The 17,018-nt window shown below is 42.4% G+C and overlaps 2 protein-coding genes across 6 annotated transcripts in view; one reads left to right on the top strand and one right to left on the bottom strand.

Annotated features, from left to right (window-relative positions):
* Positions 1-17,018, bottom strand: part of Mam (neurogenic protein mastermind) — a 310,231-nt gene that overhangs the window by 281,098 nt on the left and 12,115 nt on the right. The gene's annotated exons all lie outside the window — the stretch shown is intronic.
* Positions 801-4,537, top strand: LOC143218727 (uncharacterized). Its single transcript, XM_076444130.1, has 2 exons — positions 801-1,923; positions 2,205-4,537. Exon 1 carries the CDS (start codon positions 1,325-1,327, stop codon positions 1,628-1,630), a length of 306 nt encoding a protein of 101 aa, XP_076300245.1. The 5' UTR covers positions 801-1,324; the 3' UTR covers positions 1,631-1,923; positions 2,205-4,537.

Here is a 17,018-nt window from a genome sequence, read left to right as displayed (position 1 = left end):
ACGAGTCGAGTGGGGGAACCTGCTGGAAGTTCCGCAATCTTTCCGCAACTTTTTTACGCGTTTCTCACAAGCACAATGCGAGAGCAACGGGCGAACGTTGCGCAACCGCTACTCCGTGTTACTGGATCATGTAAATCGCGCGCGGACAATAAAGAAACATTGTGAAATCGTTCATTACGCTTCGCCACGGATTCCGAGGACTGTGTCCGAGCGTATTGTCGCAATTCGCGATATAGCGAACGCGCGGCACTTTTTGCGCGTAATTCGCCGCCTTGTAAAAGTCTCGGCGAACGCGACGAGGAAAAATCCCCTAATCGCATTACGCGAGATCATACTCGGGATTTTCGCAACCGATGTTTTCTCCTCCGGAGTTCGAGACCTTCGAAAACACAAATTGTTCTGCGAACCTGTGCTCGAGAAACAGTAATGTGTATTAGAAATGTTAATTAAATGAATGAATTCGATGAATAAATCGTTCACTTGTGTATTCATGTGAACTATTGAGTTTGAACATTTTGCGATTGATTGTTGACACGATAGAAAGAAGAAAAATAGCACACCTGTACTATCCCATTGATCCAAAGATGATCCGAAGATGAGAACCACTGAAATACACTCAACTCGAGCTTCGTTCAGAAGTATGCATACAGAGAGAAACTGTTTAGAAACGAGTAAACGACAACAGCGCAGCGCTCGAACCACAGGCGACACTGGTCCATGCATAGGCGTAGAGGCAGCTGCGCCTTAGAACTTCGAATTGGAAGACGTTAGAGAGAAATTAGTTTGCAGTACGACGCGTGAAGTAACAGTGAACATTTTTTTCCACGTCATGTAGTAAACTAACCGATCAAACTTTTTAAAAAAAAACTGTTATGATCCAATATTTAACCCTTAGCACTCGAATGGTGACTCTGAGGCGCCACTAAAATTTGCTGTACCATTATTCCAAATATTGTTTACATTATAAATGTGTCGGTATCGAATCAATTACTAAACATTTAGGTATTTCACGAGGTATTACACCAATTTCATATCCATAAAATTAAAAAATTTAAGAAGAAAATGTTTAATTTCCAAGTTAAAATATCTCCGAGCGCAAAGGGTTAAAAAGTTATCGTCCTTTTAGGGGTGTAAGAATATTAAAAGGGTCACTGTACTCCGTCAGTTTAACCTCCGCACCTCATAGAAAATTCGCTGAATGGCACAGGGGCGAAGGGGATGCAATGGTTCGACTCTGCCGTCCACACTTTAGCCAATAATTCGGCTAGAACCGAAAATGCGTGCGGAATGAGCCAGTCGGACGGATTGCTGTCGCATTCCTGCCATGGGATTTCTTGCGAAGCACGCAGAGTACTCCAGCAGTATGAATGTAAAGAACGGAATGGGAACCACTGGTGCACGCTCAGCTGGAGCTCCGCAGAAAGCGGTGGGCAAGGAGAAGAGAGACGGGAGGAGACGGCAACAGCGCAGCGCTCGACGGACGGGTGGCACTGGTTCGCGCATAGGCGCAAGCGCGCCCCTTCCGACGGAAAAAGAGAGGAAGAGCAAGACAGAGACACCGCCGCGCCGCGCCGTCGTGTCGAGGGGATACGTGGGCCACGATACAGGGAAGGAGAGAGAAAGAGAATGACTGACAATGAGAGACGGAAGAGAAACGCACGGCCACGGTACGAGCAACTATGCGTGCGTGCGTGCGCTCGGACCGTGTGCATCGCGTGAAATGCACCGCGGTCGCAGAGAGGCACGCGCTTCTGCACCGAGCACCACTCCCCTCCGCCAATGTTTTTACGCACACGTACCGCGCCGCGACTCTCTGTAGTCTGTACCAATTGGTAAACCATCCGACACGACACCTACGAGCCGCATCTGCCCCCGGAAAGAACGTGCGCGACGCTAAGGGGGCTTTCCGTGCAACGAAAACAAGTAATTTTTTAGAATTTCTTTCCAGAATAACGATTGGACTTACGGGACTGAACCTTTTCAGGATGTACACAGATAGTCTTGAAGTACAAGAGGCCTCTTTTTAGGTCAATTTTTCTTGCTATTTATTGTATAATTCGCACGTTTCTCGAAATTTTTATGCATTCATGAATAATTTGGAAAAATTGAAGAACATCGTGATAATTTTTAATGTTCAAAGTCATAATTTTTGCTTCGCTTCAGCTTTCGACACATAATGCAGAACATTTTTATTTTGTATAAAGATCCACAGTCTAGTGATCAACTTCGGATGAAACTCATTAATTTCTTTTGGGACTGGACATGTACCCAGACCTAGAGATTGAACAATAATGGATTATTGAACGCGGTACGAGCGTATTTGCCATGCCCCAAGTGACATTTATGCGAAGGCGTCTCGTTCGCAGCCGAATTGTGTCGAACGGAGAAAGTTTCTCGAGCGTGTCATACCGAGACTAGTGGGAGTCTAAAGACGACAACCGGGTGTCTGTGTGCAAACGGCACGCGTTGGGCAACATCCGTTTCGCCGGGGCCCATTGTGAAGGGAAAGGTAATCGTGACTAACAGATTTTTAACCGAAGGTATCGCCGTTCTATCTACCGTTAGCCCGAAATTTCCTGCTTGGTAATTACCTTTTGATTCGCATCCGACGGGGTGTCTCAAACTGACCGAAACTATCTTAACTGAAAGCTCAAGGCCGCGGTGTTATAAAATATATTTTGATTTAAACAAATAACATTTAACAAAGCTATGTACCAAGGTTTTGCTGGACAAAGTTAGATAATGTTATACAACTCCACCATTTTGTAATTGTATGTAATAAAAAAAATATGAAAATAAAGCTAAGATGTTGATTAATGTTCCCTTAAAAAAATCTTTTTTTTCAGTTTCTTTATATTCGAAAAAAGTGTTAGATTTACTCAATTTCATTCGGCTTACGGGGTTGCACACCCCCTTAAGGGGGTGAAATCCTTATCGATTTGCATATTGATGATTTTGGAAAAAATTGAATTTCTATTTTTAGCCAGTTTGTCGAACCAATCCCGTGCAGTGTCCGATTGTAAGTTAAAGCAGCAACTGGGAACTTGAGTTCGCGCGAACGGTTTTGGTGAAATAGGGATCGAGCGGAGGGAATGTGGTATTTTTGTCGAAAGTGTAGCAAAGCTGACACTCGAACGTAACAGAGACCCGATGACTTCATCGACTCCCCTCTCGTTTTCATTCCATTAATCATAACACCGCACGAGGTTACCCGTGCATCGGTGCACACCGCGAGAGATCGATAATAATTTATCCGGCGTGCGCCGATTCGCCCAGAACGGAAGCAAACACGCGAATCCGTCGATCCAGAAATCCTTATCTCAAATAATCTATTGCACTTAGATGCATGTAACTAAATATTTAAGTCGCAAACTCCAAAAACACTGCGACCGTACATTCGAAATATTTGGAAACTGGAAAATTCTGAGGATAACTCTTTAAATAAAATATACACAAAGAAATAAATCTTATTTAATCGTAAATATTAAATAAGTAACCCCAGTGTTAGTAATGCAATTAATAAATAAATAAAACAACAATTGTGAGAGAAAAGTCATTCTGACTTGTACAGTATTTTAAAAATCTCACTTGGTAATGGAATGGCAACGACAATAAAAATTCTCATCAATTGAATGGTCTGGGTTAGGTTTATCTAAGTTAGGGTTATCTTGCGAGTTCAATGTATGATCAAAAACCATAAAAACATAATATTGTCCAGCTGATTGCTAGTTTTCGGAGTACCGTAGAAATCGAAAGAGAACGTGTCGCGTTTCAAATCGAAATGGCGCGGGCCCGTCCCGAAACGGAGCCACGGACCGGGCCATGTTTATTATTCAACCGGTCGGTTTGTAGCAGCTAGTATTCGCCTATCCCTCGGCACGCATGCAAAATTATTAACATCGTTGATAAATGTCCGGCGCGAACGTGAGCGAGCCCGGCTCACGTACGAAGCTGAACGGAGCTGAGCGAGGCGTAGAGGCGCGACAATAATTTTCATCTAGCACCGGGACCAACCGATCGCAGCCGGACCACCGTCTAAATAGGAATAAATAGCCCATTGTCGTAATGAACGTATTCTGCGTTACGTCAATACGCCGGAATACATTACGTCCCGAGATACACACGGACAAGATGGCTGACGCGCGCACCGTCAACCGACCACGCTGCATTGTTAATGGTTCCGATCGGGTCGATTAACTTTCGACACCCTGCGGTTTCGTCGGCGACGCACGAAAACTGCAGAAACGTCAGAAAATCATCAGCCATGTGAACTACCTAATTAATTTTTGTCAATTTTCTAATTTCTTTCTACATCTACTTCATCTACATGCATTACTCCACTGATAGCTGATTTCAATTTAACGCTAAACCTACCACGAGGGGTGACATGACTCATTTTAGATTTTTTATTGGACAATTAATGAAATTGTAAAGGTGTTTTCATGGGAATTTATTGAATATATTTTCTGACTCCAGGGTGTCTCAACTGAAGCAGGACACCTAAATATCTCTTTTATTTTTAATGGCACAAAAAAAAATATTTATGGCATAATTCAAATGGTATCGAAGGATGAATATCATAGAAGAACAATTTTTTTGTCCGGTTATTTTTTAATAATTTTTTCAAGTTCATCGTTATTTTTTATCGGGAAAACTTATTTTGTTTTGTTCCATCTTGTTAATGACTTAAGCATATTCAAATGTATTTTTTCAGCCGCTACAAGCTGGAATGAAAAAAAAATAGTTTTCCCGATAAAAAAATTACAATGACCTTGAAAAACTATGAAAAATTAACCGGACAAAAGAAATTGTTCTTCTATGATATTCTTCCTTCGATACCATTTAAATTATGCCATAAATATTTTTTGCGCCATTAAAAATAAAGGAGATATTTAGTAGGTGGCCTCCTTCAGCTGAGACACCCTGTATATTACAGTAAAAATCGCACAAAATATAAATAAATTTAATCTTGTTATTTTTATAAAATAAATACTATACACATCAGTCACTTTTTATTCAGTAGATGCTTTAGAAATCTTCGCCACGAGTCCGACTTGATATAAGACAGGGGTTGGTATATTGCAATAAAAATTGATTTGCATGTTAGGTGAAAAATTTTACCATTCATACAATGGACATGAACTGACCACTTAGGCATAAAATAGGGTCGAAGGATTTTCAGTTTTCTGGGCGGAGTTCGAATTAACCCGATCAGGGAAAAAGCTCTGATATTTCTCAAGATTGTGACCCGGGGGGTGGGGGTTGTTCGCGATTATAGATATCGGAGGGAGCAACCAATCGGAGCAGTTGACCGAGGTTAGGTTTGTACGGGTCGATTTCCATTCTCCGGTAGAAAAGCTGTGTTTAACGAATAACGGGCCACCGAGTCCAGAGAGCCGCGTGAGCTCTTTGTCGCGCGTGCCACCGGTGAACCCCGCGCCGCAATCGAAGAAAGGAAGGGAGGCTATCGGCCATTGTGGAGATTACCGTCGGGAATAATAATAATGCAATTGTCGTGGCGGAGAATGCCGACTACGTTCTTCTTCCACCGTTTGGCGTTTATAATCTGCCGTGCTGCGTGTTGCCATGCTCGGGCAGATCCTGATGCGCCACTTTGCAACGCGAAATTTTACTTGGATCGCACACAAGCCTTCTTAACTCCATACCGACTACAATTATATTTTATTTTATTGAATTGTTGAGATGAGATCATGTGGGAAACGGTTAAACCTTTTGTAATGAAATTCTGGGTCGAAATGAATCCAAGTCAGTGGCCAGAAAATGGCCCAAGGAGCCATGAGTCTTCTAGATTGTTCCTGAGAAAAACAAGAGGAAGATAAGCCTCCAAGTCCTGCATATGTGGCAACTATCTCGGTGGATAGATTAGAATGAATTATATTGAGTGGGCGTGGCCTCGTTGCTCTCAATTCAAATGAACGAAACCAGTGCTCTAATGGGTCATTCATCAACCTAAATAGCTCAAAAAATTGAAAACGAGGTATCTCGCTAAATAGAACACAATGAAATATCCGAAGTGGGCGTGGCCTAGTTGCTCTCGAGTAACTATAGGACTCTACAGAGCCTAAGCCTTGCCCTAAAGGGTAACCATTGTACTCAGCTCATCCTAGACAAATCAGAATCCTCAATACACAACCACTCCACTCAAATACTTTAAAATGGTAACAACCAAAGTATGACACGTTCGATGGACGGCCTCTTTGTGCGACGATCGTTCACGAGGATCCAGGACGATACGATCTCGGTTGCGCCACAGAGCGGAATCCTCCGCGGCATCATATATTCGAAACAATAAGCAGTCATGCCAGTAAACCGAGCGAGAAGTAACTTTTCCAGGTCCGACGGCGTGTGTGTATTCGTGCGAGCCATCCAACCGAGACGTGACCGGTGACTAAAATGTCGCTCATTACCGGGGCCACAAGCTCCGAAAGCGAGCGATACGTGTCCATGAGCGAGAGAGTTCTCTGGGCCGGGCGATTGGGATCTGCTCGAGGGAGACGGACGCCGCTCGTTCTTCGAGGAAGAAACGCAACGCGCGCCGAGCCGGGAGAAGAAAGGAGCTTCTTGATCGTAATCGTCGGAACGGAGAGCACTTTCACGGGCATAATCTTTCCGAGTTACGCTCGCATTAAAACCAACCGAGACTTGTGTGCCCCGGTTCGTGACACGTCAACGACACCGCTATGGGACCCCTTAACGCGACAATTTCAACAACCACCGCGAACGCGCGGGACGAGAAAATTTCGCGCGGCTAAAGGAAGAATGTGCTCTCTGTAATTGGAACACGTGTCCGCTGACCGCTTCCTTCAACGTGTTATTAGCCGCAGAAATTAATAAGCTGAGATTTTATTGGATCCTTAACACGATGCTTTTGATGTCAACGTCCTGGTGATGTTTCTCAGAGATCAGGACTTGTGAGGTGAAATGTTTCCTTAGAATATAATTAATAGGCTGCGGAATTTATGTATTTATGATGAAACATTATTGTGTGCTACGCAATAACACTTGATAAAACAGGAACGTATTTCAGAAACCGTTGGGAAACAGTTTACTTCACAAAGATTGAAGATGAAGGTCCTGATTAGTATTCCAGAAACGTTTCACCCTGGGATGGTGAGATTTTGATCCATTTCCAACGAGGGATTGTTCCGAATGTTTCCTCTTACGAATCTGCCATCTAAAATCTGACTTTCTAGCAGTCAAATGATAAGATATTTACGTCAGCTCCACTGGTAGGATCAATATTAATCTCGGAGAAGTAGGTTGAAAAATTGATAAACAAAGATTGAAACAACTCAATAGTAAGAGAACAGCTACAAGTCTACGAGTCACGAGGTCGAAGCCGATCGACGCGAATACTTTCACGGGTTTTACGTTTGTTTATTTGTTAACTGACTCGAGCAGAAATTTCTACATGCAATATTGTAGACGTTCGTGCTGGTCTATATGGAGTTCCTGTCTCCAGACTTTCTACAGAGATGGTTCTAGAACGCTTGTAAACTGAGTTGCGAGCGACAGCTGCGATCTACGTGGAGATCTTGTTGCAAAATTATGAAACTAAATAAACTGAAATGATCTACTAAGAATTGAGAGCTAGTATATTAGGTTAATGGACGAAGAATTGTAGAGGTAACATTTTAAACGAGCCGTGATATTATTTAATGCCAATCCGGCTGTAGGCCGAATTTCGTACAATTTCTTTTACTAAAATAAGTGCACGCCTTAGTAGTACAGGTACAAAAAAATTCAATTCTACCGTTCGAATGGTTACTTAGAAAAAGGAACAAGAAGTGGATGAGATATCGTCGGTTCGGATAATCGAGGTTCCACTATATCGTGGATTAAACGAGTAAATATGAACCTAATTGTATCGTGTTTGGACTCATTTTAATCAGAAAAGTGTCGCGGATATACTAGCAAAAGTTTCATAAAGCAATTAATTAAAAATTAGCAGAGTATCGCCGATACAGTGTTGTTCTTTCTACGTTCTACATTGGCTAGTGATAAGAGATGGAAAGATAGTTATAGTACACGATGTAAGTAACATTTTGGTCCCGAAATGTTCACATATAGCGAAGCATTACTGCAATTAAAGACACAGTGCACCGTACACGGACATTCGATCTTGATTATCTATGTTTCCCGGCGGTAGGCTGTGCGGCAAATCGCAATACTATTCAGAGGCGTATCTTTCGATTGAAGCGTTTTGCAACTAAGCAGTTGCGCGCGGGGATCGGATATCGACTACCCCGATGGAAGCGTGGGTTTCCGAGGCGGAACGTGTTAATAGAGGCAGCAGGTTTGTCAGAGATTCTTATTGAACTCTGAAGCAGGGCCTCGGGGGACCAGGGAAAAGGAATCGTGGCGAGAGTCCGTGGCGTGCGTCATACGTCCGGAATGTAACACCCTGCGTCTCGTCGGAGTGCAACCGCAAAGGGAACAACGTCTGGAGAGCATTTCGAAGAGAAACTCCGAGCATTCGAGGCCGCGATACAGGCGACAAGCTTCTATCCGCTCGAGAAGCTGCGAGGCCCGAGAGACTTGCGAGTCGAAGATCGTTTGTTCTTCGGAATACTTGCGATTCCATTTATTGGAGTCGTCGTTGCCGACATGGCCAATTTGTCGAACTTAAACGAGCTCCAACTGATAATGAGAAATTTCTGTGCGATGCACCAGCTACATATAAATTTATTTCAATTTTTATTTATTTAAAAAAGATTTAGAAAACTTCTTGAAGTCTCCCCATTTTAATATACAGGATGCCCCAATAACGTTGTACATACTTCCTTGAAAGGGGTGATTCCTGAGGTGATTTAAAGTAACTCTTTACTTTGCGAAGATGTTCTTCTTCCCACTTCATGCGATTACAGCCTTTCGGTACACCCTGTGTACAGTAGGTCTCTTCGAATATACTTTCTACGGGTATATCTCAGCCGTGGCCTATGAAATAATTGATCTTTCGCTTTCACTTCAGGAACACGGTCACAGAAGCTGAAAATTGTTCCCGCGACGTTCGGTTATCCAATTTGAGAGTCGGACGAGTGTTCCATTGCGGTACATTGCCGGCCAAAAGTTTAGGCTCGTTCCCGTGTAATGTATCCCGTTTACAACAACAAAAATATCGACTTGATCTTAACACGTCATCTACCGGAAGTCTATTGACAGTATGTTCAATAATTCTGCTGTGTCAAAAGGAAGCTTAAAAATCTTCTTGACTTGTTCAGTCACTTCACAAATTGAAGTTGATACAGTTGGAGAAGGATCCGCTAAAAAGTGGTGGTAGGTTTAGCGTTAAACAGTCTCTGTCGATTTCTTAATCACGCGTTTCCAGCTCTAAAAAGACATTATGTGTTAACCTCATCGAGAGAGTTGTGCTTCGAAACCGGTACACCCGTAATCCTTGCAACAAGTAAAACTCTATTCTCCCGCAAGTACTAATCAATATGAAACGTTCTCATGAAAGCTGTCTATTACAGCGACAATATCCGTAATTAATCAGTCGTCGGTTGATAAGCGACCATCCATCAGAGGCACGGGCGTATCGAGATCGCGGAATCTCGTTTACATAATCACGGCGACGAGACTGTCCCTCTAGCTGCATTCCTGATCATCTTGGGCTCGGAGTTCGAGGTCTTCGATCTGTTTCTAAATGCTGATTGAGAATCGCGTTAATAAACTTAAAATTCCTCGACGAATCTGGCTAGAATAATAGAGTGGGATCGTTCTATAATTAAATTGTTATATTCCTAATTGTTTAAGATCGAGAGATAAATGTTCTCCGTCACTACTGGAGCTCAGGATAGGACACTTTCAATTAGCTTCAAAATATTAGTAACAAATTGCAGTTATATTCATATTTGTAGGAGATCTTCCAAGACTAGGTCTCCGTCTTCCCAATAACCTCGACCCTAATAATCCCTGTCCTAATGTAGAAGGTTCCCACCGCCGAATCTCAAGATCAAGTGCTTCCAGACATTTTTAAAGTACCACTAAAAAAACGTTACTCTATATGTATTAGCAAACGGTCTCATACATGACTCACTGCATACACTAGGGTTGGGTCATTCTAGAATTAAATTCCTGAGGCCTTAATCATCCCAGACCTGGGATCGAAGGTTCCCCATCATTGAGTCTAAGAACTGAGCACTTTCAACCGTCTTCGAAGCACTATTGCAATAAGACATCGTTGTTGTTGGACATTTCACTATTTCTAGATATTCCTAGGTATCAGTCTCGAGCGAAGAACATTTTCAACTTCGGCCACAGTTTTAATGAAAAATTCTGGATCAATGCATCGGCGAAACACATTGGAAACGATCGAGCCTCCTAGTCAGGGCTCCCAAGTGATTTCAGACAGGATTTGGGCGCTCCCACAATTACTCGTGGATCCGAAAACCGGGTCCAGCCGAGCGATTACTCGTCCTTGGTCCGAACGGCCGATCTTCTTGTCGGAAGATGTACTCCGGCGTTTATTATACACGCCGGGAGACAAGCCTAACCGTTCCAGTGCCAGACGGTGCGATCACACTTCTAATCATTGCCTAAAAATTTCCAGAACATCCAGTCAATTTTCTAAATTCGTGTCATTACTGTCGCTGTAATAAAGAATAATTTCAGATAACGTAAACTTTGTAGCTTATTCGGAACATTTATTAATTAACTGGATTTTTGCAAACGTAAGATCTCGATACTACAAAAATCAGTCCTACCCAGAAGACAAAATTGCGTTGTATCAGGTCGTTAAGTATGCAACGTGACAAATAAAACACAAATTCAACGACCTAGTACATTGAAACCAATTACTTTTGCACAATTCTTTAATCCAGACTCCATTCTGGTATCTTTCACGCTTCAGAAGTTTCAATAAAGTGTCGTTAAACTCCTCAAACCGGGCTTAAAGCGTGTCGGGCCGGCGAAGGTCGATCTCTCCAGAACCGAATAAACTCGTGGATGCTCGAGGGGCCCGGTCCCTCACCCACATACGGTGCCCCACGCGCGTCGCACGCACAGACGCGGGCCTCGGGCCCCGAAGCGCGCGACCCAGCATTTATTGGGATCTCGAAACGACTCGGGCCACGGCTGCCGAGGTAGACGGACGGTTCCTGGAACGCTGGGTGCATTTCGAGGCTTTTGTTGCCACGGCTCGTCGGCTCGAGGACCGATATGCTCCGAGAACGTGGAGGGCTACGAGGAAGGAGAGAGAAAAAGAGACAAAATCAGAGAGAGAGGATCCAGGAGGCGACTTTTCAGAAACATATATACGACCTTCGATAGGCAACCGCCGGGAACCAGACGCCGGCTGACGAGGATTTATGCCTGTTCGACCTAGACGATGCTGTGCAGCCATCGGCTCATTGATTGTTACCCTTAGGTAGCACTTCAGACTACGCATAGACTCGCATCATTGTGCCGAAAATCGCGAAAATTACTTAAATTAAATTACGCAGCACGATTAATATTTTCAGCTATGTTTCAACAAAAAGACGACGCGATGTTCGTGTACATTAGTAAATTAAAATCTGATTTGCAATTCGTACACCATTACGAAACTGTATTTAGTCTAACAAATGAATTGAACGCGAAGTTGAATTTTCTAACAGAATTTCATTATACGTATTAATATTCGCTGTTATTGTGAGAGGGAATCGGCCAGTTAATTAAAAGCACGAGTCGAATGGCACCAGAAAGAAAAGTAACCGTGAAATCGGACCTCCTCGCGGCCAATGGCGATTCCCTGTCCCATATTGTACCATAATACCACGTGATGAACGTGTGTGTCGAGATAAGAGGACCGCTAATAGGAAGTGCACGGTTTTATGCGCTCAATTATAGGTGCTCCGCATCGAATCGGAACATTGTATCTTTGATATCATCTTGGCCCGGTGAGTCCCCCTTCTCGTTTATGACGGACACGTCGATAAACTTTATTATAAATGCACTGGCGAACGGCTCGTAAACATAATCGAGCCGAAGAGAGATGGCGAAAAAAGAGAGAGAGAGAAAGTGCGAGAGAAAGAGAGAGAGGGGGGAGGGAGGGAGACGGAACGATTTAAACGCGCAACCCGTTCGAGACGTAGCATACTCGGTGAAGCACCTTGGGTGGCCAGGACATAGCAAATTCCAACCCTTCGGAATTCCGAGAAGGACCGTTACATACAGGGTGTTCTCCTATAGTTGGACGAAAATTTGGGGCTGATTATTTAGGGCAATCTAAAGCGACTATCAAGAATCAACCCTTCGCTGTTCAAAAAAATTCCTTTAGTACACCGAGATTTTTTAATTGAATTTGTTTCAATTTTTTACTAGTTTCATGCAGTATAGCAATGCAAGAAAAGTTGTAATTTTTCAGGAACGTTATTGCTTTTGGTTCGTGTCGTAACGACGTTCATACCGATTAAAATGTACCTTCATTTTTTTCGGACCAATGTAAATAAAAATGTCTAAAATGTCTAATGTTAATGTACATGCATCATGAAGAACAGAATGTATTTTTGTTTTTCAATTTTTGTGTTCTTCTCACGGATCATCCCTTAAACTTTCTTATTAAATTTTTTGGTGACCACCCTGTATATGCCAGTGTGGCACGTTCTCGCTACTTTGCTGCCGTACACCTCGATACCGTTTACGATCGTCGTCAAAGTTCGAAAAATCAGTCCCATTACCCGTGGAAAATGACAAAAGAGTCCCTCCTCGAACGGACGATTCCCCGCGCGACCATAATTGGACGCGTTATTCTCTCACCTTCGGGTCGTAAATACGAGCTTATGGTCACCCCGCCTCGATTTACGCCGCTTTTTCGAAACATTATGTGTCTCTCAAAATTACTTCTGCCTGGCCTCTCTACCACCCATCATTCAACTGACATTTTATTCTGCCGAAGTTTATTTAGCTCCGTTTCTCAATAAACTTGGAATTATTGTACATAATACACGTTCTGATCAAAATTTTTACTAAATTTTTCATTTATCCTACTTTCTATGGTAGAGATTAATACAATTAGTATTATTATAATAATACCAATTAACATAATTAGGGGTAATACCTACTGAAATAGTAATAGTAATAGTTAATATTAGATGATTGCATCAGTTCGTACCCGATTTTCATAAACATCGCAAACTGTACTTCACGGCGGAGTTAAAAAAAAAGAATTATATAGTTACCATTCTTTTCTAATTGTAGAAGAAAATGGTTACTATGTAATTGATTAATTATAAATAATTCTTTAAAATTTAACCATCGAATTTTATTTTCAAATCGGTCACGAACTTATACAATCATTTGATAGATAGTAGGAATATTAAATAGTAATTTCATTGAATCATAAAATAACGTAACTTTGCCAAGTCTTACAACTGTGTGAAAAATGGCGCGAATGTGTTGCTCACAGGCAAACGAATATAAATTGTTAACCAAGTGAAATAAACAAGTGGTAATCAAACAGGACCGAGGGCAAAGTTGTAGAAATTCGAATTTTTACAGAAATTGCGTAAAACTCGGCTGAAAAATCGGCGTGCGACGGTTTCGCAAGCGTGTCCCTCTCGATCACGCAGCTGCGATCGTTCGAGCAGCGTATAATTTCCATGGAAAAATTGCAAAGCAAGGGGTTAATGCGAACGTATCGGCAGAAACAACTCACGGCAGGCATCGGCGTCGCCAGAGCGATGCCAGCCTTGAGATTCTGCGAATTGAACACAAGGCAATCTGCATTTCACGAAGATAACACCTTCGGCGGCCGCGAATATTGTCGCCGTTTTGCCGGCGTGTGATACCGGGATCTTTCGATCCTCGTTCCGCCGACATTGTTGCTCATTTCATATTCAGATGAATGGTGGAATGGGCGAGATCTCTGGATCCCGTGATCTCGTCGATGGAACTGAATCATTCGGCGACGGAACTTTCGGATATTGTCTTACAATTAGAACCTGATCGAACGTTAATGATAAAACGATGTGATTGCTCTTCGACAAGGCTACTCTTAGCGACTCCTTTCCTTATGCATTGTGCTCGATTTACATGCAAATGGAAATTCATTTCTAAGCGGGAAATTGGGTCGATCTCCTACAAATTTTGTTGATGACACTCTTTTTAAACAGAAAATATCGAGTACACATTTTGGATTGTTCAGAGGATTCTTAAAGGCTGCGAAATGAACAAAAATTTTCAGAAACAGGACACTAGAAAATATTCACGTTCGTCGAAGTGATTGCTAGATGAACAAAAATTTCACCGAAGTCGAAGAAGAAACAGCGTAGCTTGTGGAGCAATCTAACAGATACCTTTTCCTTTCAAGAAATAGTCGATTTCGAATGTACCGCTCAAAGGATTCTTATCTCGTCTCCGGTATCTCTGCCCCTCTTCAGTCCCGCTAATCTCTTTCGCAGTCGATTAGGAGAACGGACTGACCATGTGCTCATCTAAAGCATTAATTTGATCGGTTACGGCGATCGTTTAACACGAATTTTACGTTCCCTATAGTCAGCTCCGTGCTCTGCCAAGAAGGATAAGATCAGGCATGGTGCTACAGCTGTCGATTGAAGTTGAAAAAGTGGAGAGGAACTAATTCGGTCATTCGCAGTTCGCGAATAGGCCGGCTGAAGCTTACCGGATCACGGCGGTCCACGCGAACAAAAAGAATCCGTATTTCTCACTCACCTGTAACAAACAGAACATTTTCATTAATGGAAAGAACGGGATTGAACATTTTATCGAGATTCGCAACAGCGCAGTTATACACAGAAAGAAGTAACCAAAAGGAGAGAGGGAGAGCCAATATTAGATGTAAGACATTAGGATAGATTAACATCGTTTATAGACAATAAGGCATGGAGAGTATGGCATGGGATATGGATGGATGGATGGAGGGATGGGTAACATAAAGAAAAAAACTATAAACTAAATAAATCATTTAGAAATAAATAAATAATACTACTACTACATACTACTACTACGACATAGAATCGATCTTGTTTCAAAATTCTGTTTCTGAACGACTCAGAAAATTTAAATGTGACACGAGATTGAAACTTTTGGCTATTCTTTTGTTAGAATACATATTCGTTATATTTGTTAGAATACATATTCATTATTTATGATTCGGAGGCATCGAGGAACTGTTTGGAAAACGGCGACACATCTGCAATTTCTCCAAATGAACTTTCTCCAGGGACAATCGTTACGTCCATCCGTCTGTACGGAATCGTCCGACTGTCCCCTGATGTCATTTTCACCTTACGAAGCGAGATAAGCACCGAACAGATGCGATGAGAACCGCTGCGTGAATCCGGCCAATCGTCGTGCCCGATGCGTGACACGTGATGCAAATCATGCACATAGAAAGACGCGTCAGAACCTCTCTACTCCCTCCTGGGGTCCGGTGTGTGTATCCTTCTACACTACCTTTTTTCTCGGTGTCCTGTCAACTTGTCGTCCAAGGTGAGCAAACCTATTTGGCGGAGGTGCTTCGGTCACGAGCAGACGAGCTCGTAGGTGGAACAGAACCCGGACTGGCCTCTTTCTCCTCTCTTCAACACCGATCCGCTTCTACTGTTTCTCTTCTTCATTGTTGCCTCTAGAAGGGAGAGACGCCGGGGAAGCAGACCAGTCCCAGACTCGTTCCAAACTGATTCTCAGGGGAAACCGAATCGATACCGAAGTATTGAAACCGATCAATGCCAATGTTTCGCTTTCGATCGACCGGAATCGGTCCTGCACCATTCAACATCTGTTTCTACATCCTTCCAACTTCCACTCCTAGACTGTGTGTACACTGTGTTCCTCTTTGGATGTAAGTTTTTATCCTTTGGATACATCGATTTTGATAAAAGTTTAATTTTGGATGATTGTGAACAGTGCTACAAGGGTGTAAAAGTAAAGAGCCAATTTTAACATTCTAGCTACCGGGAACTGTTCAACAATTCGATATTGACTATCACACGAATTTGTACCAATATTACTTATTTAACAAATTTACATTATAATGTATTCAAATTTAAATAAGAGAAAAATTTATATAATGTATAAACTGAATATATTCAGCACCAGACTGCAGATTTGATGCATTCATGAAAACAATGAATAGATGAAGCATGAAACAAAAGCGAGGACTTGCACCGCTCGCATAAACCAACCGATTCCGTTCGATCAGAAGACGTAAAACTGTCAACGATAGCGTAATAAGGAGCAATTCCTGACAGTGTCCCCTTACCCCAGAACCAATCGAGAACTCAACATTCGTTACACTGTTGTCATTACAATCGCCCGACAACTCTTATTACAATCTATTAGTCAAACGCCCACGGACAATTTAGAGCGTCGTATCGGTCGTCTGCGTCGTTTCAGACAATACAGATATTAGTAAATGTTTTATGCACTGTATATATCCTACATACTTGCACCCCATACATATATTCCATGTAGAATAATTTTAAAGTTCGCGGAGGAGAAGGACTATGAATTAATTCGTACACCCAATCTATTCGATGTAGAATAATTAGACCCGAAATTATTGTCGATATATGTATTGTTGAACAGCTTTGTGTAAAATTTTTAAAGAAAATAAGAGATTTGTATTCGGCTACTGTGACTTAGAATTCGAGTTAATTCGTACACCTAATAAATTCGACGTAGAATAATTGGGAAGTTGTAGAGCATGGTGGACCAAGGCGAAATGAAATCATGGATATCAGACCCGTTTTCGATCATCTTTTTCAGCATGTCGTTCCGGTCCCAGGACGAGCAGTAGCCGCAAAGCCCGTCGGGGCCTGACCTTTCGCACTCGAGATAGTTTCAAGGATATCTTGTGCTCGGCTCCTGCTTCGTACACGTCGCTCTCCGTCGCTTCAGAAGGCACCCAACCAATTCTGAATGAACCTTAGCTACCCCCAACACATAACCCCAAGACAAATTATCGTGACAACAATCTATCGAATTTTTCATCAGTTTTCCGATTGATTATGAAATGAACAACTTTCCGGACTGCAAACAAAAACTACCCCTCA

The sequence above is a fragment of the Lasioglossum baleicum genome, chromosome 2, assembly GCF_051020765.1.
Source record: "Lasioglossum baleicum chromosome 2, iyLasBale1, whole genome shotgun sequence".
NCBI lineage: Eukaryota > Metazoa > Arthropoda > Insecta > Hymenoptera > Halictidae > Lasioglossum > Lasioglossum baleicum.
Note: the sequence above shows the minus strand (reverse complement) of the source record. Positions and strands in the feature narration are given on the sequence as shown.

Coding starts and splice junctions, on each gene's coding strand:
- LOC143218727 (XM_076444130.1), top strand. CDS start 1,325: ATGGGATTTCTTGCGAAGCACGCAGAGTACTCCAGCAGTATGAATGTA.